This window comes from Eutrema salsugineum, unplaced genomic scaffold (assembly GCF_000478725.1).
Source record: "Eutrema salsugineum unplaced genomic scaffold, Eutsalg1_0 scaffold_2, whole genome shotgun sequence".
NCBI classification, from domain to species: Eukaryota; Viridiplantae; Streptophyta; class Magnoliopsida; order Brassicales; family Brassicaceae; genus Eutrema; species Eutrema salsugineum.
Genome location: NW_006256829.1, coordinates 13,643,672 through 13,669,938, shown reverse-complemented (window position 1 = coordinate 13,669,938; position 26,267 = coordinate 13,643,672). Strand labels below are relative to the sequence as shown.

General features: G+C 37.6%; 1 protein-coding gene across 1 annotated transcript; it reads left to right on the top strand.

The window, feature by feature from the left end:
* The first annotated feature begins 8,898 nt into the window (after window positions 1-8,898).
* Window positions 8,899-12,067, top strand: LOC18016720 (LRR receptor kinase BAK1). Its single transcript, XM_006401898.2, has 4 exons — window positions 8,899-9,488; window positions 10,069-10,329; window positions 10,481-11,338; window positions 11,443-12,067. Exons 1-4 carry the CDS (start codon window positions 9,059-9,061, stop codon window positions 11,922-11,924), a joined length of 2,031 nt encoding a protein of 676 aa, XP_006401961.1. The 5' UTR covers window positions 8,899-9,058; the 3' UTR covers window positions 11,925-12,067.
* Window positions 12,068-26,267: the final 14,200 nt, after the last annotated feature.

Genomic DNA, 26,267 nt, shown 5'->3' with positions numbered 1-26,267 from the left:
TTAAAACCTAGACTTAGGGTTTAGGGTTTAGAAAAACCGTCGTAAAACCGTCGTAAAATCAAATTTTAGGGTTTTTAAAAAATTCAAACAAACAAAGTTACAAATTACATAATAACAAACATTCACTAAATACAATGCATGAAACTCAATCAGATTCATTTTCCTCTATTACTTCATCACCATCACCGTCGTCTTCTTCCGCCAAATCGTCATCATCGGTTTCAGCAAACTCATCATCACCTTCTTCTTCTGTATCATCGGGAAGATCTTCAACTTGCCTGTTCCGAGGGTCTATTAAAAACATCTCCTCATCAACATCTGGTTCAGACAGATCTACGCAAGTGTCCTGTTGAAGTGGAACATCCTCAACCCCTACAATCTTGCCCCTCGGAGCCACTTTAACTACTGCTAACCATGAAATTCCTGTTGATCGAACTCGAGGGTATGGCAGAAACGTTACCTGTTCTGCTTGAGAAGCTAATATAAATGGCTCAAACCTGTTGTACCGTCGTGATTTGTTCACGTCAACAACTCCAAACTTGTTTAGACGTACCCCTCGTCCAACAGTTGGATCAAACCAATCACATTTGAAGAGAACAGTTTTCAGCCTTAACAATCCAGGATACTCTACTTCAATTATTTCTTGCACAACTCCATAAAAATCGATTTCACCCCTCACACAAACTCCATAGTTAGTTGTCGCCCGCTTTGCACCGTGACGGTATGTGAAAAACATAGCTCCGAGTGAAATACATTGAGGCTGTAGTTATTTTGGCCATCGGACCTAGTAGTAACTCATGGAACCATGTTGGAAATTCATCCGGATCATTCGGGTCCACCTAATATGAAAAAAATTCCGCTTTTATTTCTTGATTTCGATATATAGCAAATTAAAGTAGTCTTTTAATTAAAATTTTAAACGTACTTGTCCTTTTAACCACTGGGCATAGTGTTGATCTTTACGATCATTGATTTCAGTTTCAGAAACCCCAGATATGCATTCTTTAACCTCATCAACAAATGTGCTGAGAAAAACAACAAATAGTTATTAATACTGACAACTTTAAAAAAGATATTATTAATTAAATTATAAGATACCTTTCATACGATGACAACTCTTCACAATTTAACAGGATATACGTATGTGCACTGTGATAATCTTTTTCATTGGACCACCAAACATCTTTTAGTTTTCCACTAAGACGTCCAATCGGCGAGAATATGTCAGGTACACCTTCAACGGCATATGTATGGCCAACTCCTCCATCATCATATCGACGAGTAGCTCTTTTGCGTGTACGTACTTTTGGTGCAAAATAGTATGAAATGAAGTGTGAAGTCTCTTGCGTCAAGCTTCCCGCCACAATTGAGCCTTCCACTTTAGCTAGGTTTTTGGCTTTACCTTTAAGATGCTTCATGAAACGCTCGAACGGATACATCCACCTGTACTGAACGGGTCCACCGAGCTCTGCTTCGTGTGGGAGATGAACAGGAAGCTGTTCCATAACATCAAAAAATGATGGTGGGAAGATCTTTTCCAAATTACACAACAAGATTGGAATATTCAATGCCAGTTGTGATATTACATCAACTGATAATGTTCATGTACTAAGATCCCGAAAAAAGCACCAATGCCTCCAATAGCTTCATGGACGTTTTTGGGCAAGAGTTCAGCAAATGCAAATAGAAATAATCGTTGCATAAACACATGGCAGTCATGGCTTTTCATCCCAGCAAACTTTACCCCCTTCTCAACAGATTTGGAAAGATTAGAGACATACCCATCAGGAAATTTAACGTCAGAAGAAACCCATCTGAACAATGCTGACTTTTGATCTGCACTCAACCGAAATACAGGAACTGGTGCTTTCCCGTTTCTCAGTAGATGCAACTCACTTCTGTTGCATAAATCAGGCAAGTCCAATCTTGACTTACCATTGTCTTTTGTTCTTCCCGCTACGTTCATAACTGTATGCATGATGTTATCAAAAAAGTTTTTTTCAATGTGCATGACATCAAGATTGTGTCTGAGCAGATGATCTTTCCAATAAGGTAGTTGCCAAAAGATACTTTTCTTGTGCCAATTATGATGAACTCCATAACCTTCAGGCATATTTGCAGGAGTGTGCCAGTTTCCCCCACGAGTTACTGTTTCTTCTGCCCTCCAATGATCGATTTGCGCCTGTATATCAGCTCCTGTTAAATTAACGGGTGGAGGGACATGTACACTTTTGTTCTTCATAAATAACCTCTTGTTCCTCCGATATGGATAGTTATCCGGTAAAAACCTCCGGTGACAATCAAACCAACAAGTTTTTCTACCATGTTTTAGCTGAAACGCACCAGTTCGATGAAGACAATAAGGACAAGATAGCCTCCCATGTGTAGTCCATCCTGATAGCATACCATAAGCGGGGAAATCACTTATTGTCCACATTAGCACAGCCCGCATAGTAAAATTTTTCCTCGTAGAACAGTCATATGTACGAACGCCAGTTACCATAACTGATTCAACTCATGTATGAGTGGATGAAGAAATACATCGAGAAGCTCGCTTCGGATGATTTGGACCTGGAACCAAAATACTTAGGAAAAGAAATTCCCTTTGCATGCACATATCTGGAGGAAGGTTATAAGGAGTTAGGATTACTGGCCATAATGAATATTGTCTACCAGACATACAAAATGGACTAAAACCATCAGTGCACAGACCAAGATAGATATTCCGTTTGAACTTAGCAAAATCTGGGTATACCATATTGAAGTGTTTCCATGCCTTTGCATCTGATGGATGAACAACTTCTCCATCTACTTGTGTATGTTCCGCATGCCATCTCATTGATGCAGCTGTCCTTTCAGATTGATAAAGCCGTTTTAACCTATCAGTTATAGGGAGATACCACATACGTTGGTACGGTATCCTTTTACGCCCACCAGTTTGCGGCCTGTATCTTGGTTTTTGGCAAAATCGACATTCCTCCAGCTGATCATCATCTTTCCAAAAAATCATACAATTGTCAACCATACATCTATCATCTCAGAAGGTAGACCAAGACTAAAAATCAACTTCTGAATTTCATAGTATGTTCCCGCTGCCAAGTTATCCTCCGGTAGATACTCCTTCAGAAGATCAGCCCAATCATCCATGCAAACCTCAGCCAGGTTATGATCTGTTTTAATTGACATCATCCTAGCTGCCAACGATAATTTAGACAAGCCTTCTCTACATCCTTCGTAGATTGGCTGATTAGCATTGTCTAACAAATCATAAAATCGTTTGGCATCTACATTAGGTTCCTCAACAGCATTACCCGTATGCGTTTCATGAAATGCATCAGTCACCATTTCGTGCATCCTATCATGATCTACACTTTGGTCATATTGATACTGATTAGGCTGATGACCATAATTCGATTCATCAATATCAACATGACTTTGATAATTACTACTACTACCAGCATTCCCAGTATTACTGCCATATCCTTCTCCATGTAGATACCAAACAAAATATTGCGGCATAAACCCTCTATTTAATAAATGCGTCCACACGGTTTTGGTTAGTGTATACCTCGTATTCTTGCATTTCAAACAAGGACAAAACATCTTCCCACTATCTTTCGTTCTCTCCATATTTGTAGCCTGATACATAAAAATTTCTAACCCGTTCTTGAACTCTTCTGTCAACGCCCCATCTGAATCTTTACGCATATACATCCAACTTCTTAGCTCGTATATAGACATCTTGAAAATAAACTCACAATACTATCTCTTTTTATTGATTAGACAATAAAGGAGATGGTCTCTTGTGTCACGTCTAGCCACGTGAATAGAGTAAATTAACCTTATAATATTATTACTTCTTTTCTTCAAAGTAATATAACTCTTAATTCGGGTTTCCGGCAATGGACAACCCAATATATAAGGATTTACAACACTATACTAAAATTTAAGAGACCTACAATGGGTCTCCAAGATGAAGATGCTCTTATGTTTGAATGATGATGTGTTGTGATTGAATGAAGGAATGAAGATCTATTTATAGGAAAATTTCGGGCTTTACAACGCTTTTATGACGACTTTTTACGACGGTTTTACATTCAACAATAATATTACGACGAGTTTACGACGATTTTGCGATAAATTTTTTCATCTAAATTGTTAGGTAAACATGTTTTAAATGTTTTTCACTAACTCCTTTTTCGACGTAAAATCGTCGTAATATGTACATCGAAATGTAGTCGTCGTATATTCGTCGTAATTTTGCGACGAATTTACGACGGTTTTACATTTACTAGCAAATCTCTCGTTATCGATGTATAATCATCGTAATTCGTCGTAAATTGTACGTCAAGTTTACGACGATTTTTTTATAGGACGGTTTTACGACGGTTTTTAAACTAGACGTTAGATCGTCGTAAAATCGTTGTAAATTTGCGACGATTTAAAAGCCGTCGTAATGGACCGTTGGAAAACGATTGTTTCTTGTAGTGGAAGAGGTGTGTCGTTTACATGGGTGCACTTCCATCTAGCGAGGTCTACACACGAATGTCCGATCACATGAATATTCTTCAAGGAATTACCGGAGAGAGGTGTGAATTCATGACACCATTCTCTGTCATCGTTTTCGTTTACACTTAGATACACCAACTTATGTTTTCGTTTTCTTTCGTTCCCCTTCATTTGGATCAATAATCATGAAACTTTACATATGACTTAATATTTTCTCATGTGGTAGATAAGTTTTGTTAGGTTTAATTATTATATGTTGACTTGGATTTTTTAAAATAAAATTGACCAATAGGGGAACGACGTGTCGACGCTAGAGCCCCCTTCTCTCTTAATATATTAGAATCTCACCCTAAGAGAGTCTTGTATGTACCTTCTTGTCAAAGCATTTGATTGTAGTTGGTGAAGAGGTTTTTGCTATCAACCAATCAATTGTTGGTGTTCCTACGGCCTGCAATAATGGAAGAGAAAAACCAGCCAGACTAAACTCTTAAGACTCAAATAACAGAAGAAATCTAATGTTCAAATTCTTGTGTGGATTTTTTGATTTGTATAATCAGTAACGAGTATTTATAGTTTGATCAATTCGTAGAACAGTACTTGATTGAGTATTCTATTCAGTATTTAAGTCGAGAGAATACTTGGTTTCCTCCTTTGTTTGCTGTTTAACTCCAGATAAAATACCTGATTATCGAGCACCAAATACAAGGCAAAATGCAACAAATATACTACAGTTTCTAACGTAATAAATCTTATATCCTAGCATGTATATCTAATTTGTATTACGTTAATACTTAAAACATGATATGCTTAGTCATATCAGTTTGTTCCCAGTCACGGTAACTAAAGGTGGTATCAACCAATTCATGGCAGAGGAGCAGTATTATATAAGTATTAGGTGAAATGGCAAGTTATGAAGTTGAAAATTTGAAATTAATTAAGAGGACGATAATCTAATCTTTAAATTCAATGTTATCATGTACAAACCAATGTAAGAAGGCTAGAACGCGTTTATCACACAATTGTCACTGGTTTCCATGGTATACTTTTTAAATTTTTAAGTACTTTAATGAAATATTTGAAGAATTCACCACTTCAAGATCAAGAACACAAAGATCCAAATCTTGAAGAATAAATGGTATGTTCGTGTTGTTGTCCTAAATATATAAAAGCTTAGTCTGGTTCTCCTGTTTGTGTCTCCATCGTAATAACAGACAGAACCAAATAGGTACTGCTTTTTCATTTTGCCTTGAGCACCGTTTATTTTGTTTTTGTTTTAATAGATTCTGTAGGCATTAACTAAATTCCAAATAAGAATCTTTTAATTAATTTAGTTCTGTGGAGGAAATTTTCTTTTGTTTTACTATTCTTTTTTTTTTGTCATCAATACCATGCTAAACAAAATCTCTATTTTGTATACCAAGTCAGACCCAAGGTCTTTGTAAAGATTGACTACAGAATATGCATATTTATTTTAGCAATCATCATGAAAATAGTAGAAAAGAAATGAAAAAAGTAGGAAAAGAAATGAAAATAGGTTACTCGGATACTGGAAAATATTATTCAAAGTGTTTACAATAAAAAAGATATAACATTTGGATAATAGGATGGGTTTGAAAATTTTGGATATATAGCCAAAATTACTATATAATTTCTGAATAATTCGGGTAATTGACAAAATTAGAACAGATATTTTGGATAATTGTAGTAATTTTGAAAGTTTTTTTTTGAATTTTGGATAGTTTAAAATATTTCATTGACTTGTAACATTTTGATTTTCAAATGGGTTATTCAAAATATTCAAACGATCAATTTTCTTTTTCTGAATTTTTTTTTTTTTTGTGTCAAAGATCAAGTTTTTGATTTTTCTGAACAGTTTAGCTCTAAAAGGGACAAGAAATAATTTCTACGTGAGCGTACAACAAAGATACAGCCGCATAAAATACAATCCTTGACGTTGTTACACCATTGGCCATTGTCTGTCTAAATATATGCACACACTGCACACACAAAGATACTCGCACAGTTGGATTCAAAGAACGCTATGTTGAGGTAATGTAACGCTTCTCTGACATCAGTGAGGACGATGAGAATCGTGGCCGATACTACTGCTAGGCCTATGATGCACGCATCAACCCTATACAACCTTTGGATTCAAAATTTCAACTCTAACAAAGACATTTTTACTAATAAAGTTGGGAATATAATTTTGTTTTTTTTTGGTTAAAGGATATTGGGGATTTAATTGTTGGCTTCCCATCTATGTGATAGAAAAAAAACACCTAGGGGCAGGGGTGGATGTAGCTGTGGAGGAGCGGAGTCAAATGTCCCATACTCTTTTCTTTTCTAATATTTAGGCAAATTTAATCAAAATAAATTTAATTTAGTAGTAAAAATTTTTTTGCCCCCAACTAGTTTTTGTTTTTCCTGTTTATAAACTTATGTCCCTAACTAAATTTTTTTCTAGATCCACCACTGCTAAGGGGAAATCTTTGAACATTTTAGCGAAGAAAAACCAGAAACTTAACATTTGGTGGAGTTTGAGCAAAAATCATCTATGAAGTCTACTAACATGCTTATTTGGAAGCAAATTAAATTGTCAAAAGCAATCTAAAAGTTAGAAGAAATCAAAACACAATTGAAAATACTATCCTGACACAACCAATTTTTGAAAGAGCTAGCTCCCCAAATATATACGTTGATTAACATTATTGGACAAGATTGTCTTTCTGGAGATGCCAAGAAAATTTGCATTCCCAACAATGAAAATAAAGTAACAACCGATCTCAAATTTATATAGTATGTGCAATATAAACAATGGTTGTTTACTACCGTAAATGAAATAGGGTATCGTCACGAAACTAGTATATGAAAAAGGTTTTAGTTTAAGCGTAGTAGATGGGCACTTAAGCTTTGATTGGTAAATTTGCGGAATGACGGAATAGCGGAAAAATTCTTGCGGAATAGATTAATCTACTTATAAGTCGCTTTTTTACGGAATGGTTTTTCCTTTGTATTTTTATTAAGCAAAAATGCAATCTGCGTTTTTGTGTATATTTTTTCATTCCGCAGATTTTTGTTGATTGGCAAAAAACCTGCGGAATTATGTTTAAAAACGCAATTCTGCCATTCCGCAAGTTACCAATCAAAGCCTTAAAGTGGTTTATCAATCTACCAAATGGTTAATACACTTTTTTGCATCTTTGACCGATTTCTTTAATTGTTTAAAGAAGTTAGCTGATGATCTTTATGTAATCTATAAAAGAAACAAAATGAAGAGTCATTTCATGATTCTGTGAAAATAAAGTATCACGAAACTAGTAGGTAATTAAAAAGGGTTTAGCTCAAGCCTTAATAGACCAGCCCTTAAATTGTTCATCAACCTACCAAACGGTTAATACATTCTTTTGCGTTGACTAATCTCTTTGATTAAAAATTTGTAAGAAGAAAACTTAACTTAGTTGATGATCTTTATGTAATGCTAACAAAATGATAAGTCGTTCCATGATTATGTAAGATATTTTAATCAAGATGAAAAGTAACCATAACCGTCTGCATAATCACCAGTGATCAGCATTCAAAAATGTTTGCTTCACGACAGTATTCTATACAAATCACAAAAATTTATCAAAGTAAGATTATAAAAGAGGTGATTTCTAGAACATGTTAACAGTTACAAACAAAGTGGAAAGCATACCAAGTTCATCAGTATCAATATTAATATTTTCCCATTGTCGTAATCACATAAACTCCGGGGACTAGCGAGACATATGAGGATGGCCGAAAGACTTGAGACTAACATGTAGTGGAACACAAGCATTATAGACAATGTAAAAACATTCATAAAAATGGAAAGACAAAAATTAGATCTAATTAAAACTGAAATCTAAACTAATCTCCATAAAAATATTTTCTTTTATTTTAAAATAATTTCCCACGTTATATTGCACCTGGATCAACCACAGTTGAAATGTAGTTATTATTAATGAATAATGATAGAAATAAATTTTGAAATATTTTATTTTGTAGTTTAGAAATACAGTAGTAGATAATAGACATGTTAATGAGAGAAATGGAATTTGAATATACTATTATAAACTAAAAAAGAGAGAACATGCGTGGTTGTTTATTCAGAATGGGCTATACTACTTGCCAATATCAACAAAAAAGATCACATGCAAACCAACTTACCATAACTAAAAACACAAACATATATCACAAGTGATCTAACGGTTCAGATTCACTAAATAAAAATCGGACGATCAGTTTCAAAACCATCTCTAGTTTCTCCGAAACAAGAACACACACAAACACAACACTCCTTTCGATTTATCTTTTTGTCTGAATAGACAAAGCATGCACATCTCTGTGTCTTTTATCTTCTCTCTCTTCTCTTAAAAACTGAGACTTTTAAAGCCAGCGATGAAAGAGAAGAAGCAAATACAGAGAAAGTAAGATTCTTTTTATCATTTTCTAAGTAAGAAGAAATCTGAAATCTCTCCTTTAAGCTTCTGCTTCGAGCTCAAAAAAACAAACAAACAAACAAACCCTAATGGCGGCGACGCAAATGCTGCTGCAACTTCTTCCTCTTCTTCTCATTTTCTTCAACCGAATCGGAGCAGAACCCACCAGCGAGCTACGGACATTGATGGAGATAAAAAAGGAGCTAGACCCAGAAAACAAACACCTTGCTTCATGGAGCATCAATGAAGATCTATGCAAGAGTTTTGAAGGCGTTGGTTGCGATTGGAAAGGACAAGTTTCAAACATATCTCTACAAGGGAAAGGCTTGTCTGGTAAAATCTCTCCGGCCATTGCAGAGCTTAAACACTTGACGGGTTTGTTCTTGCATTACAATGCTCTTGTCGGAGACATCCCTAGAGAAATCGGTAACTTGTCGGAGCTTACGGATCTTTATCTCAATGTTAATAATCTCTCCGGGGAGATTCCTTCTCACATTGGGAAGATGGAGAGCTTGCAAGGTTAGTTTTTTTTTTTAATTTTAGTTTAATTATATCATCATTACTTGTCTCAAGATTTGTTCAAGATTCAATGGAGATTTTGAAATCTAGAAATCTGAGTTCCTTATTTTGCGGGTCGTAGTAACTTCACTATTTCTGAGTGTAGAAAAAAGTTTTGAAATTATTTGAAATGTTGGAAAGATTTTCTTTGGAATTTAATGCTTTAATGATCTGTCTTTAAAACGTCCTTTTCATGTCCTTTATTTGTGAATTTTCTTTTTGTAAGGAAGAAAGAATAGTCAAGATCTTTGTGCTACTTGACAAAGAAGAAGCAAACTTTAAATTTGAACCATTAATTGCTTACTGCTCCCAAATTAATACGGACTTGAATTGAAGATACTTGTACTTCTTGAATAATCTTGATTAGTTAAATAATTGATTCAATTACTTCAAAAAGGCTTCAAATTTGAGTACTAGGACCAGGTTTCTATATCTAGTATTCAGTTCTAAGCATGGATATAGAAATTACAAGCTTGAAAACCTGTTTCTGGTTTTGGTAATCTGATCTTCCATTTTCTGTTTGGTCTCTATTGTTGTGTAGTTTTGCAGCTCTGTTACAACAATTTGACAGGAAGCATTCCAGGGGAGCTTGGTTCACTGAAGAAGCTCAGTGTTCTTGCTCTTCAATCTAACAAACTCACCGGTGCTATACCCGCAAGTTTAGGGGATTTAAACGCTCTAGAGCGGCTAGATTTGAGCTACAATCACCTCTTTGGCTCTGTACCTGGTAAATTAGCTGGCCCTCCTCTGCTTCGAGTTCTTGATATCCGCAACAACTCCCTCTCTGGCAATGTACCTCCTGGTAACAACTCTGATTCCCTCATTGTTAGAAATGCAAACTGAAAAAGTGTTCTGATGTAATATTAAGCTTACACTATATGGAGCTTTATGTGTTTGTGTAGTGTTTACTCATTGGGGTTTATGTTTCTTTCTCTTTTGTACAATTTTGACAGTACTTAAGAGATTGAGTGAAGGTTTTTCCTTTGAGAACAACTTGGGGCTATGTGGAGCTGAGTTCACGCCTTTGAAATCATGCAATGGCACAGCTCCTGAGCAACCCAAGCCTTATAGTGCAACAGTGACCGGTTTTCCATCCCGGGATATACCGGAATCTGCTAATCTTCGGTCACCTTGCAATGGAACAGACTGTAATGCTCCTTCAAATTCTCACCAAGGTTCAATCTTGATCGGTTTGGTTGTCTCGACCATCGCATTGTCTGCCATTAGCATCCTCTTGTTCACACATTATCGTAGACGCAAACAGAAGCTTTCAACTGCGTATGAGATGTCGGAACCCGGTCTAAACACCAGAGGAGGCTTCAGGAAGAACAGTGGTTCTCCTTTGGCCAGTCTTGAATATACCAATGGTTGGGATCCGCTTTCAGATAACAGGAATCTCAGTGTCTTTGCTCAAGAGGTTATTCAGAGCTTTCGATTCAATCTTGAAGAGGTTGAAACTGCTACTCAGTATTTCTCAGAAGTGAATTTGCTTGGAAGAAGCAACTTCTCTGCAACTTACAAAGGAATCTTGAGAGACGGTTCTGCTGTGGCGATCAAACAGTTTAGTAAAACCAGCTGCAAATCCGAAGAGCCCGAGTTCTTGAAAGGGCTAAACATGTTGGCGTCTCTGAAACATGAGAACTTGGCAAGACTTAGAGGTTTCTGCTGTTCAAGAGGCCGTGGAGAATGCTTTCTCATCTATGATTTCGCTCCCAATGGAAATCTACTTAGCTATCTTGATCTCAAAGATAGTGATGCACATGTTCTTGATTGGTCCACAAGAGTATCCATCGCTAAAGGCATCGCAAAGGGTATGGTTTTTATGCCTTTCTCAGCGTTCTTGATTCGTCTCTCAGCGTTCTTGATTTGTCTCCATTTGATTCTTATTTATGCTTTTTGTTGTGTGTGTGTTTAGGGATTGCTTATCTACACTCATACAAAGGAAACAAACCGGCGTTGGTTCACCAAAACATCTCAGCCGAGAAAGTCCTGATCGACCAGCGATACAATCCGCTGCTCTCGAACTCTGGTCTCCACACACTTCTCACAAACGACATTGTCTTCTCTGGAGTCAAAGACAGTGCAGCAATGGGATATCTCGCTCCAGAATACACCACAACAGGAAGGTTCACCGAGAAATCTGATGTCTATGCTTTTGGGGTTCTTGTGTTTCAGATAATTTCTGGGAAACAGAAGGTTAGGAACCTGGTTAAGCTTGGAACTGAAGCCTGTAGGTTCCATGATTACATTGATCCAAATCTTCAGGGAAGGTTCTTTGAATATGAAGCCACGAAGCTAGCGAGAATCGCGTGGCTATGCACTCATGAATCTCCAATTGAGAGACCATCCGTGGAAGCTGTTGTTCATGAGCTTGGGAACTGTAGTAGCTGTCTATGAGAACTTCGTTGTGTTGTAACTTAAGAATCAAGGAAGGGTTTGTTATTTTTTCTCCCCTTTCTATTAACGTTTGAAACGGTTTCAAATTTCAATGTATTGTTGTAACCCATATTTAAGCGAATTGGTAGATGGACGATATTTATGGTACTTTGATATCTTTGTTTTGGAAAGCACCAAGTTCAATACTTTATTTACTAGAAATTCCTTAAAATCAATCTTTATAGATATATATACCATTCCATATAGAACACAAAACAAAAAAAAACAACAATCTTTAGACTTTTTTTGAATTTATGCAAATTTGCAAGGGAAATTGCAGTTAATAACCAACAAAAATTTAATATTTAAAGAAATAATTATATAAAGATGATAGAATACTATATTGTATATATTATATAAAATATATACAAGTATATCCTTTAATTTCCTCACATGCAAGATATAACCTATTAACTTTACGAGACAATTGGCGAAAAAATTCAGTTTGGAGACGAATTTGCGGAAATGGCCAAGGGTCCACCAAAAATAAATAGTATTGTGTGTATGATCATGAGTAAATACTATTATACCCCTAAAAAGATTTGCCATATTGGTCGATGCACTCTGACAGAATAGATATCATGATTTTGAATAGGATAGCTACAAATATAAGTAGAATAGGCAATATCTTTATACAGAAAAACACAACCACACAAATTTTTTTTCTGGTAGATGTACCATATATATTATAATAACAAGTTATATATTTTGTTATAGAATAACAGTTATTATATCATATATAAATATAGATATAACATTATGATTTACATGATAAAGATAATGTTAGATTAATAATAATATATATGATTAAAGATATTATTGATATACTCAACATGTTACATATAAATTAACGTCTAACATTATAACTAACTAGGTACAAAATATGTTAGATTGATAACAATAGTGAGTTATATAGATGATCAAAGATGTTATTGGTATACTTAGCATAATACATATAAAATTAACGTCTAACACTATAATTAACAAGGTAAAACATATGTTAGATTAATAACAATAATAAATTATCTAGATTATTATAGGTGTTATTTTTGTAGTTAGTGCGCTACAAAAACATATAACACTATATATGTATTGTTAGTAGTCTAACAATAAAATTATAAAAGTAATTCAAATAGATACACACTATATATATACGTTAGCTCGACGGATTTAATGGCGGAGATGCCAATACTGTCGCTGGAGGCGGTGGCGCGATTGTTGTTTCTGGTGTAGATGGAGGCGGTGCAGTGGTTGTATCCGAATCCAGCGGAGGAGGTGAAAATTGTGGCTGAGGATTTGGATTAGGCGTAGAAGGAGGCGGAGGCGGTTCGGGTTTACGATCGGCGCCGGCGGATTTGAGAAAATTGAAACAGACGAGTTTGGTGATGATGAATCGGGTGGAGCGGGTGGGGAAGATCCAAGAACAGGAGGGTCCGGAATTGGATTCGGGCCAGCATTAGGAAATAGAGTTATAAAAGGGAAAGTGGAGGAAGAAGAAGAAGAATAATAGTCACCGGAAGAAGAAAAAAAATCAGCAGAAGAAGAATCAGTGGACGTGTTCAAAATTTTATAAAATATTAAATTAATATTTCTGATATAATATCAAATCAGGAACGTGTATAAATACAAGAGAGATAGTAGGGGTAAGGGTGTCATTATGAAAATTGCACAGTAACATAATAGTGTGTTTTCCTATTCTGCAAATTAGGAATAGTAATGAGGTTATCTAGTGCATTTACTTTAACTTTAATCTGTAAAAGTAAATACGTTATTGTTGGTTTTAACTCATCCACATAATATAATTAGTATTTGAAAAACAAAATTTGGGAAAAGAACTTTTAAAATCGGGAGAAAGCTTTCTCTTTGAATTTCTATTCTAAAAAGAGAGTAATTGACAAAAGTGAAGAACAGCGAAGATTGAAGAATGATAAAGATTTCAAGTTAAGTGAAGAGTTATCGAAGATTGAAGAGTGAAGAACAAGAAATACTGTAAATTATTTTGTTAGTGGTTTTGATTTATTGCATGCCAATGAAAAATGGGGAAATGTTGAGGAAGATTGTGTTTGGGTTTGTACTCGTCGATGCTGATGCAATAAGCTGTATCAGCTTTGAATCGGGAGGAGGAGGCGACAGTTCTGGGTCAGACGGTGGTGGCGGTGATGAATCAGCCAGTGGGCTAGGAAGTGATGAGGAATTAGCTGGCGGAGGAGCAAATTTCTCCGACGAATTAGCCAGCGGCGGACCTGAATCTTTGGGCTAATTCTGGGTTTGGGTTTATATTGACAATATCAATTTCAATTCTGGGTTTGGATTTTGTTGGTTATCGTTGATGATGTCGCAATAAGCTGTATAAGATGAAATCGTTGATTCTGGATTATAGTTCTGCGATTGGAAGATGAAATAATAAAAAATTTTGGGTTTCAGATTAAATGAAATTAGAAGTTCTATTTTAGGGTTTTTACTAAATTAATTGACTATGTAGTTTATATAGAATGACTACATGTGAATCATTATTATATCTGTCTGTGTTTTCTATGTATATATACGTGAATGGGTTTTTTATTGATAGAATTTTCTATAGATTGTCTATATGTATATAGAACTTTTGTTTAACTCTTTGAATGTATGCTTTTATTGTACCTAATAACCAACAAAATTATGAACATATTTAATTAACTTCATAGTCAAATGTTGCTTGCCGGATCTGAAAGTTTCCAGACTCATCCATAATAACAACATACACACGCCACTCGCATGACTTACAAACACACTTTAAAACTATGAATGTGGGGGCTGAGTGCATTGTCTGAAAGTGGAATTTCCTCTGTATGGCATGAATGACAAATCTTAATTTTACAGTCAACTTTAGATTTGAACACCCGACCAACAAATTTTCTGTCTCTTTCGTAAGGATATCTGCCAAAGCGTAATCCACAACTGCAATATCAAAACTTTGTTATGTATGCCTACTCAATACGAAAATATAGATGGACTATAAAATCAAGTTCAGTAATATCAAGAATGTCTACATATATGTTGTACTAATTAAAATAATTGCATAACAACTTATATCTGTATAGTTTGACTATAATATATTATAACTTGTCTATAACTAAATTATTATAGAGCCGAACTACATATTATAAGAGAATATTACCATTAAGTGTACTTTTGAAAAGTGTAATTGCCCAAAAAGGCATTTTCTGGAGATGGTATACTTATCTTACTTTGCTCCCATTTTTGGATTTTTTTGCCCTTCTTTTTCTTTTACCTTCTATTTACTTACTGAAAATATTAAAACATACGAGATTCACTTAAATTCACTCATCAACTTCACACACTAAATCGCATGGGATTCACCTTAATTCATCAGTTTCCATACATTAAATCGCATGGGATCCACCCATATGTATGCAGTTATATGGATACTCATGTAAATATCCACATATATTTATATAGTTACATCCATCTATAATATATGCATATGGATATACATATAAATATATATGTATATCTATATAGTTACATCTATTTATATTTTATGTACGTAGATATGCATATATATATATTTATGTTTATGTGTACGCTACTATATAGATACGTATGTGTATACATATATATCTATATAATTACATAGATATCCATATATTGTGTCCAAATGGACTATATGGATACCTATGTGTTTATTACTAAACGACAAAAAATTAAGTTAAAAAATATAAAATAGGTATTAAAGTATTAAGAAAAAAATTATATAATTTATAGTGTCAAAATAATTATTCGATTATTTTTTAAATAATAGATAAATAACAACAAACAATTATGGGGAGTGTGTGATATTAATATATAAATAAATAATATAGATAAATAGGCAAAAGGGTTAAAACATTCATTTTTCTCCTCCAAACAGAAAAAAATGTGTCTTTTGGTAATTAAAACACAAAAGTCAATTTTCTGGACATTAGATAACTCAAAAGTACACCTGATGATAACACACTCATATTATAATCCTTTAAATTGTAATATATTATCATATCTCCAGACTGGTTGTCGTTATATACCGGTGGTGCATCCCAACCAAATATAATTAATATGACTCTTGATGGTAAGAACGTATTTAACGGCAATAACTTTCATTTTTCGTCCACATGAAAGTTGCAGAGAAATTAATTTTTGAAAAGTTAAATAATATTTATATGTTATGTTAGTGATTATATTGTCTATACTGACACAAATTAGTTGTAGATAAAGTAGTGTCTGGCGCGTCTGAGAGTACATTCTCTTTCTTGCTTTTTTTTACCGCACTTATCTACACAAGTTTATTTTCGTCTCAAAATCATGGACTTTGTTACTTGCTTTATTACGTGATCTTCATGACTATTTTCTTCATCATTTTGGGCATGCTTGATAACCACTGTTACTTTTAGGTTTTACTGTAGACTTTAGGCTTTAAAAACTTTTGGTTTTAAAACTTTTTCTCTCCAAATTTTTATAAAAAAAAATTTCAAATTTTTTTTAGAGAAATGGATCTCAGAAAAAGAAGAAAAAATGATAAAATTTAATCAATTAACTTTAATTAGTAATTACTTATATATAAATGTACAAAACTTTTTAAATGATTCTAGGAAATAAGAAAGAGAAAAAGAAATTAGATCCATTTATTTTTATTAGTTTTTTGTGTAAAAGCTCTTCTCACATAGTTTTTAGAATCCAAGACAAAAAATGAAAAGTCTGGCTTTTAAAACTTTTGAATTTAAAATATTTAAAAAGTCTGTTTGTAAAAAAATGGTTTTTAAAACTGTGAAATAAGTTAAAAAGTCTTGACAATCTATGCCAAGCAAACTTTTTATGAATTTTGGTTATTCATTTAATTGTTCCAACTTGCAATGGCTTACTGCCGCCGAGCGCCCACCTTGGAAAGTAATATATAAAAAAATATATTATGAAAATGTTTGTTTCATTAGTAATTCTAAAAAGGAGTATGCAAAATGGTAATTCTCGATCTTTCTCAAGATCTTAAAAGTTAAAAGAGATCTACAAATATTATAACTAAAATATTATTTTTTACAAAATCTCTGAAAAAATCCTAGTTAGTCTTATAGGATTTAAAATCTCATAATATTTGTCAGCAAATGCAAGTTGTTGAAAGATTAGGAACCCCAAAGGTTGTACCTCCACTCCTTGTGTAACCTAATGAAAAGGTTTCAGAATTGCAGTAAGAGAAGATGGTTGACATATTATGCAACAACAATTTGATATGTAATTTTGAAGACAACAATTACCAACGTTTATAAAATGGTCTAGTCTCCACTAGACCTCTTCAAACCTGGTTCTAATTGCACCATGTCCGTGATGGATATTTTATCTTTGACATGTTGGACCACGACGAATAGCTTTATCTGCTGAACGCTGAAAATTCTTTGAAAATTTCCTGGTGCAGAACATTGATCAACCACTACCACACTCTCTCAAAATTTGAACTCTTCCAGGATTGAACGATCATTTCCCGTTGCCCGTTGGTACCAGCTCTATAAGCCAATTAACGGAAGCTATTAGGTGTTGAAATTGATATCCCATATCCAACTGCATCTTAGTTATTTTCTCTTTCAAATTCTAAAGCTTCCCACACATCGATATGCTGTGAATCGAAATATTGAAAATGTAAAAGATTTTTTTTTTTTTGTTTTTGTTTTTGTTTTTTTTTGTTGAGACATAAAAAATGTTTTGATACCACAAATCATGTGGTCTAAATCAAAATATAGATGATGAACGAATATTGGTTTTGATACCATGAAGTTGTTGGACCAAATATTTCACAAAGCCCAAAAGTTTTTAATTTGGTTAACTGTGAATACAAATAGTCTATTATGGTCAATTAAATGAAGTAGAAAAAGTTCCACATCGGAAATAAAATGAGAAGTATTCGAATGGTCAAATGGGCTTTTGAGCCGTAGGTGATTATTCTTTTTGAGCCCAGTATTGATTCATTATTTTGACTAGTTTTTGTCTAATGTTTTGGTCTAGAAATGAAACGGTTTCGTTTCTCAGAGTGAACTTGATAGGGTTTTGCAGTTATAATTGCAGGAGTTTGTGAAAACGGACGATTGCGGTTTTGAACGTTATTCAACGGTTTGCACGACTGGTTAAACTTGTTAAGATGGATCTATTTGCGGAACATTTTTGACTGACAAACCAACAGTTGTTTTAGCGGTTAAACATAAAATTATCAAAATAAACATCATATATAATTATAAAAAACAAAAAACTATACTATTATGATTAATATCAAAATCACTAGTTCAAAATAATTAATTAAAATTATAAATAAATACTAAATAATTATTTTAAAAACTAATAAATTTTATAAATAATATATTTTATTTTAATTATTGGGAACATAACCCAAAATTGTGTCTAGTAATGTAATAGACTAGAAAAATTTGCTCCAATACGTGGATCTTTTTGATTTGTCTTATGTTTGATGTAAATTTTTTCCAATTGATCTAATCGATTTTTTGCACGACCCAAACTCAAATCAACTCCAAATTGCTCATTAGTATTCTTTAAAATACGTTCCTTCTGGAGTGCACTCAAAAATCTAGGATATTTATCTTGAGTTTCTTTTTCTACAATGATCTGTTGAAGGAACGCACATATCATCTCATTTGATCATGTAACTTTCTGAATAACAAAAAAAAAAGAATTATAACAAACTAATTTTGTAATTAATAAAATACATATTTATAATTTCTTACTTTAAAAGTGGAAACAGAACAATTAATATAAATGAATTAAACCAAAGTATTATGGTACTTATGCTTGTATCTTAATTTTGTTCAATTGATATGAAAGTCATGATTAGAGACTAGAACTTGATAGAAAGAGTGAGAGATTAGAGTTTTTATATATAGGAGAAGATTGGTTTTATAATTGTTTTTAACGTGATGTTCTATTTTTTTTAGCGTGATTTTTTTTATCCAACCGCTACCGCCCGCAACCGCAAACACTGGCGGGAAGCAGCTTTTGGATTTCAGCGGTATAAAACGATACAGAACGGTTTACAGCGATTTCTATGATTGTGATAAAACGCCACTAACCGCTACCAACCGCAAACTCTGCGTTTGCGGATAATAGCGGGTAAACCAATCAACACCATAATTCAGGGTGAACCTGGACATAATTCAGAGTGAACCTGTACATAATTAAGAGTGAACCTGGACATAATTCAGAGTGAACCTGGATATAATTTAGGGTAAATCTGGACGTAATTCAGAGATAACCTGAACATAATTCAGAGTGAATCTAGACATAATTCAGAGTGAATCTAGACATAATTCAAAGTGAACCTGGACATAATTCAGAGTGAACTTCGACATAATGGTGATTCTTCCCACCCACACTGAAACACCCCGTCCCGGCCTTTCTAAGGCCGCAGACGATGCGTTCCATGTTCAGGCCGTATCATGGCTGAACCTCAACATTTTCTACCTTTTTCTTATTTCATTACTTCTTCAAGCGATTTCCTTCAACTATTCCCTATGACTTTACTTAGCCATTTAACGATTCTAATATTGCACAGCGGAATCTTCTTTCTACTTAAATTTTTCTTTTCCCCTTATCTAATTCCGATCTATCACTTGCCGGTTCGATTATCTTCTACCTTCAGACAGCCCTCTTTGACTTCTTATTCGGTTTATAGAATAATCTTAGACTCGGTTCAAATAATACATCCTATGCATTCTATTCCCTAGACCTAACCGTCCAGTCATATGTATGTCACTAGCCATTTGTTCCCAGAGTAGTGTACTTACCGTAGTCACGTTCTTGATTCAACGCGCTTTTGATCTGTGTCATGGATTCGAACTGATCAATGCACACGTCTATCCTGACTCCGTTCCTTGCCGAGTCTCATTTTATCCTTAAACCATATCCGTAGATATAAACAACTCCCTTCGGTACTTAGTCATTCAGCCAACCATCCCCACATGACTAAGTAACCGACAGAGAATCTTCTACTCTGGCCCGTCAATGCGTGCAGATCCAGTCCCGACTTATGCACCATTTTCATGACCGTTTTCTCGGGTATATCTTGATCTGATGAATCTTCTCACATACCGCAATCTCTTCCCTCGATCTGCAAATATTTCCGATCCGGATCGTGGGTCGGCCTTAGGCTGGCCGAGTCTTGGAAAGATCCGTTCCGTTTTCCAAGTCGCTCGGCTGCCGCGCCAACCGGATCCGTTCGATAATATATACGTTTCTACGCGCACCATCGCCGGCCCAATCTCCATTCCACGGCCGGTGACCCAATGGTGATTTCAACTGAGTCATATAGACGGTTCGGCCTAGCCCATACTTTGGCCGAACGTCAAGTACGCCCGGTGAAACTCTTTATCGCTCCGGCCGCAACTCACCGTCTGATCGGGCTAGCCCATACTTGGGCCGATCATCGGATTCGTCCAACCGAACCAATAATTTATCCGTACGCTTCCTACCATAAAACGTACCTTAGAGACTTGCGGTCGTTTGATTTTGCCGCACCGCGCTCTCTCTTCTTTCATTCCTGCCACGACCCGCACCAGTCGCTCCGCAAGGATTCTTTTCCGCACGGTCATTCCCTTTATTCTCTCGGTTCTGTCTTAATTTGGGCAGAGTTTTTCTCCTCTTTCTCTGCGTACCCGAAAATGTGGCCCAAGGGGTCTATTTATAGACTTTCCCTTGCGGTAACCACTTTGGGCGAACAGGTGCGAGTTTTTGGCCGAACTGGTGCATTGATTGGGCGCATAGACTTTGCAACCCTTCGGCCATAACCGCCCATAATCACCCCAGTCCAGTTAGTTCACTGGCCACTCAGCTAGACCAACTGTCTTACTCTTAATCCAGCTGAGCTGAGCTTCCCGGCAGCTGGTCCAGCTAGCTTAGCTCACCTTTCCAACTCTTTTTAGCTCGGCCCTCCTTACTGAGCTATCTTTCTCTTCTTTTTCCTGGCTAAGTCCCACATTAACTAGACTTAACCCTCATTCCGGACCATGGCTCGTATTTTCCTTAGACTCTCGGTCACTATTACCCACTTCACGGCCATGGTCTGTCCCGGCGACCATATTGCGGATCGGGGACGTTACAAGTCTCCCCGCCTTGAAAGGGATTCGTCCTCGAATCCGGGCTAAGGGGTAGAACCTTGTTCCATTCCTCGAGCCACTCGGGATAATCAACCATCATCCGATACTCTGTTTCCCAAGATTCTTCTTCCACTCCGTTACTTTCCCAAACAACTTTGACCATCGGAATCATCTTTTTCCTTGTTGCTTTTTCCATCTTGTCAATGATTCGGACTGGTCTTGTTTCCACAGTCAGATTCCCTTTAAGGTCCAACGGGATTTCGGTCAGGACTTTATCTTGATCCGTCAAGCACTTCCTTAGTTGGGATACATGGAAAACATTGTGAAATGCTTCCAGCCGGTGGTAAATCTAACTTGTATGCGACTGCCCTTACCCTTTCCACAATTCGGAATGGTCCTATGTACCTTGGATCAAGCTTCCCCCTCTTGGAAGTCCGAGCCCTTCCTTTGAACGTGATCATTTTAAGATATACCAGATCGCCCACCGCGAACTCAAGGTCTTTCCGACGCTTGTCCGCATAGCTTTTCTGTCTGTCTTGGGCTTCCTTCATTTTTATCTTTAGGAAATTGATTCTTTCCGTGGTTTCCTCCACAATAGCCGGTCCGACTGCACTCCGTTCTCCCACTTGGGTCCAAAAAAGTGGTGTTCACCACGACCGTCCATATAAGGCTTCATACGACGACATCCCAATGCTGGCTTGGAAACTGTTGTTGTAGGCGAATTCGGTTAAGGGTAAATACTTCTCCCATGACCCGCCCCAATCCAGAACCCAAGACCGTAACATGTTTTCGAGGATTTTTTATGGTCCGTTCTGACTGACCGTCTGTCTGCGGATGGTAAGCCGTACTCATGTTCACTCTTGTCCCTAAGGCCTTTTGAAAAGCCCTCCAGAAGAAAGATGTGAACCGCGAATCCCAGTCTGAGACTATGCTTGCCGGAACACCATGCAACCGCACTATCTCATCCAGATACCTGAACACAATCTGCTCAACACCATCCGTCTTTTTAATTGCAATGAAGTGAGCGGACTTAGTTAATCGATCCACCACAACCCAGACAGCATCACGTCCGGTCCTTGTTCGGGGAAAACCAGTCACGAAATCCATCGTTACATGGTCTCATTTCCACTCCGGAATGGGTAAACTCTGTAGCAACCCACTCGGAACTTGATGTTCTGCCTTCACCAGTTGACAAGTAGGACATCTTGCCACCCACTCAGCCAAGTCCCTTTTCATGCCAACCCAATGATAATACCGTTTTAGATCCTGGTACATCTTGTTAAGCCCAGGATGAATCGAGAACTTAGCCTGATGCGCCTCCTTAATAATATCTTCCTTTAACTCCTTCACCTCTAGAACACATACCCGACCACTAACCACAATTGTACTATTGTTTGATGTTTGGTACTCGGTCTTCCCGTTTTGCACAGCCTTACACAAGATCTCATCTTTTCCTTGTGCAATCCGAATCCGGGTGAGCAGGTCAGCTTGATCTGCCGCCCCTAAGCCCAACAGTTCTGGTTCAGTGGACAAGGCATTAAGGCGCAAGATCCCAATCATGTTCACTAGCATCTCCGCTTCTTTCCCCGCAGCTACTTCGGACCGTCTTCTGCTTAGCGCATCCGCGACCAAGTTAGCTTTACCAGGATGGTAAGCTATATCCAAGTCGTAATCCGTCACAAGTTCCATCCACCGCCTTTGCCTTAGGTTTAATTCAGGCTGCGTGAAGATGTACTTCAGACTCTTATGGTCGGTGTAGATTTGCACTTTGGCTCCATAGAGGTAAGATCGCCATATCTTAAGTGCAAAGACTACAGCCGCCATTTCCATGTCATGGGTTGGATAATTCCATTCATGTTTCCGTAACTGCCTTGATGCATAGGCGATCACCTTGCCTTTTTGCATAAGGACACATCCCAGCCCGTTTATAGATGCATCCGTGTACACCACACACGGCTCGTCTGTTTCCGGTAAGGCTAGAACCGGTGCGCTTGTCAATTTCTCCTTCAGCCTGGCGAAACTCTTTTCACACTCCTCCGTCCACGTGAATTTCACATCCTTTCCGGTCAACCGCGTCAATGACTTGGCTAAACTCGAGAATCCATTCACAAACTTCCGGTAATATCCCGCCAAGCCGAGAAAACTCCTTATTTCTGAGGCGTTCTTGGGTCTTGGCCATTCTTCAATGGCTTTGATCTTCTCCGGATCCACCGATACACCTTGGTCTGAGACAATATGGCCTAGGAACCCAATACTCCTTTGCCAAAAGCTACATTTGCTCAATTTCACATATAGCTTTTGGTCCCTTAATCGTTGTAACACAGCCCTCAAATGACCTTGATGCGTTTCCCGGCCATTTGAATAAACAAGAATGTCATCGATGAAAATGATAACAAACTCGTCCAGACAATCACGGAAAATCCCATTCATCATCTTCATGAAGGCTGCTGGTGCGTTGGTCAATCCGAATGGCATGACCACAAATTCAAAGTGGCCATACCTAGTCCGGAAAGCCGTCTTGCGCACATCCGTAGGCTCTATGGGAATCTGATGATATTCCGAAGCCAAATCCACCTTTGAGAACACCGTTGCCCCTTTCAACTGATCCAGCAACTCGTCTATCCGAGGCAATGGGTACTTGTTCTTAACAGTTACTCGGTTAAGCCCTCGATAGTCGATGCACAGTCTAAAACTTCCGTTTTTCTTCTTAACAAATAGAACCGGCGCTCCCCATGGTAAACCTGTTAAGGCTTGGAACACATCTGCGAACTCATTGACTACCGGAATTTCCGTGATCTCGGCATCCTTGCCCACTTCGGCCGACGTGATTGTGGCCAAGTAAGCTTCACAACCCTTCTCTAGCATCCTTTCCGCTTGGATTGCTGAGACAATCACACTCCCTGAAGTTGGTCGAATTCATTGAAACTCTAACTTTCCAGCATCCTGCTCGAACCGCACCCGTTCCCGGTAACAGTCTAGCGTTGCTTTATGTTTTTCCAGCCAGTCCATTCCCAATATCACTTCGTGATGCTTGAGTCGGACTATGACTAGGTCTACCGGTAGGTTCACACCCCCGATCATTACCCAGATGTCATGGACTGTTCCCTGCGAGAACATGACCTGACCACCTGCAGCATTGACTATCCTATAGTCTTTCCTAGGTTCTTTACAGAACCTGCCTTTTCCTATCATTTCCGGGCTCACAAAACTATGTGTAGCTCCGGTATCAAATAAGACGTGTGTTGACACACCGCCTATCTCTAGGGTCCCTACACATTTTTCCTAAATGCTAAGTTCCCTATCCTTTCTACCCCGATGCAATGCCATGCTCGAAATTTAAATTATTGAAAAGGCTAGGAAACTTACCATTGATCTCACTGTAACTTCCGGCCTCATCAATTTCCTTGGACAACTCGTACACCTGGGGTGCCACAGCCTGTCTCTTGGCTTGCTGTGTGTCCCTGCTACGGTTTCCTCTTTGTTCCATCCGTATTTCAGCTTGCAGCTTAGGACATTCTTGAAATGTCCGGCCTTTCCGCAATAGAAGCAGGATTTTTCCTCATTTTTAACCTTGATCTGCCCTTGCTCAATCCGCGGACAGCTTTGAACCGTGTGGTCCTTGCTTCTGCACTTGGCACATGCTCCAACCATTTTCCAGCATGTAACCCCGTGCTTCTTTCCGCACGTCGCACATTCCCTTTGTTTAGCCGAGGCTTGACCGCCTTCACCGACCTGATCCTATTTCCGTTGCCTGTTATCCACGATCTTACTCGCCAGGTTGGGACGTGTTGGGGCTCTTTCTTTATTTTCCTCTTCAATGCTGTCTCAACAGCCGCAACCCGTTCCACTAATTCTGCAACCGATCTGAAGGTGCGTGAGGAGCAATGGGTTTGGAGTTCTTCTCTTAAGCCGCGGAGGAACGCCGGATCTGTGTATTCTCCTTCACCAATTCCCTTCCAACACACCGTCGCAGACGGTTGAATTCCACCTCGTACTCCCAGACAGTCCGGTTTCCTTGTGTTAATTCCATGAATTGCTGTTCGAGTCTATCCCAAGCTTCCGAAGGAAAGTACTTTTGGTTGAACTCCTGCTCGAACTCGGAAAAAGTATCAATTCCTCCCGAGCGTTTTTCCACTGATACCCACAGTTGTGTGCATCTCCTTCAAGAAAATGGACCACAATGTCCTTCTTGTAATCTTCCGGGCATCTTGTGGATCGAAAATTTCGGACTAGGCGGTTTCTCCACTCATCCGCCTCAATCGGGTCAGAACTACCCTGAAATTGCCTAGTTCCAAGCCTGGTCACGTGATCCAACACGACCAAATAGTCCACTTTCTTTGTCGGCTTAGTCGGTGATGAGTCGAATTCCACCACCTCCGCAGCCCTGCCTTCCTTCTCTGCTACGATCGGAATGGCCGTATGGATCCTTGTGGATTGCCCATCGGACAGGTTTCCTGCTGGTGCTGCAGCCTGACTCAGGACCGTCAGTTGCATCATTATAGCCTGGAGAGTTTGCCACATCTCCGCAGGCGTTGGTACTGCGGTCTGGTTTCCCGTTCCAGCTGCCGCATCTTCCTTATTCCCAGCACCTTTATCCGATGTCTCGGCAAAGTCCTCACGATCCATCGCCTCCTGACCATCCTGGTCAACCATCGGTCTTTTCCCGTTGCTCTTCTCTCTTTCCCCAGCCTCAGGTCCGGTGGGGTTGAGAGCAGGCTGATCCTCCACATTGGCCTGACTTGGTTCGGCCGCCTCCTTTTTTTTTTTACTTTTTCCCGTCTTGTTGCTTTTACCCATCTGCAGAAATCGTTTAGTTAGTGCATCCTAACTATTACCAAGATTCCTAGATAAGCCTAAGCAACAACCTAGCGCGAGACCCTTTAGCCGATGAGTGGTGTACCCAAAACCCAACAAAACCGTCCTAGGAGCAAGCATGCTCTGATACCAACTTGAAACACCCCGTCCCGGCCTTTCTAAGGCCGCGGACGATGCGTTCCATGTTCAGGCCGTATCATGGCTGAACCTCAACATTTTCTACCTTTTTCTTATTTCATTACTTCTTCAAGCGATTTCCTTCAACTATTTCCTATGACTTTACTTAGCCATTTAACATTTCTAATATTGCACAACGGAATCTTCTTTCTACTTAAATTTTTCTTTTCCCCTTATCTAATTCCGATCTTTC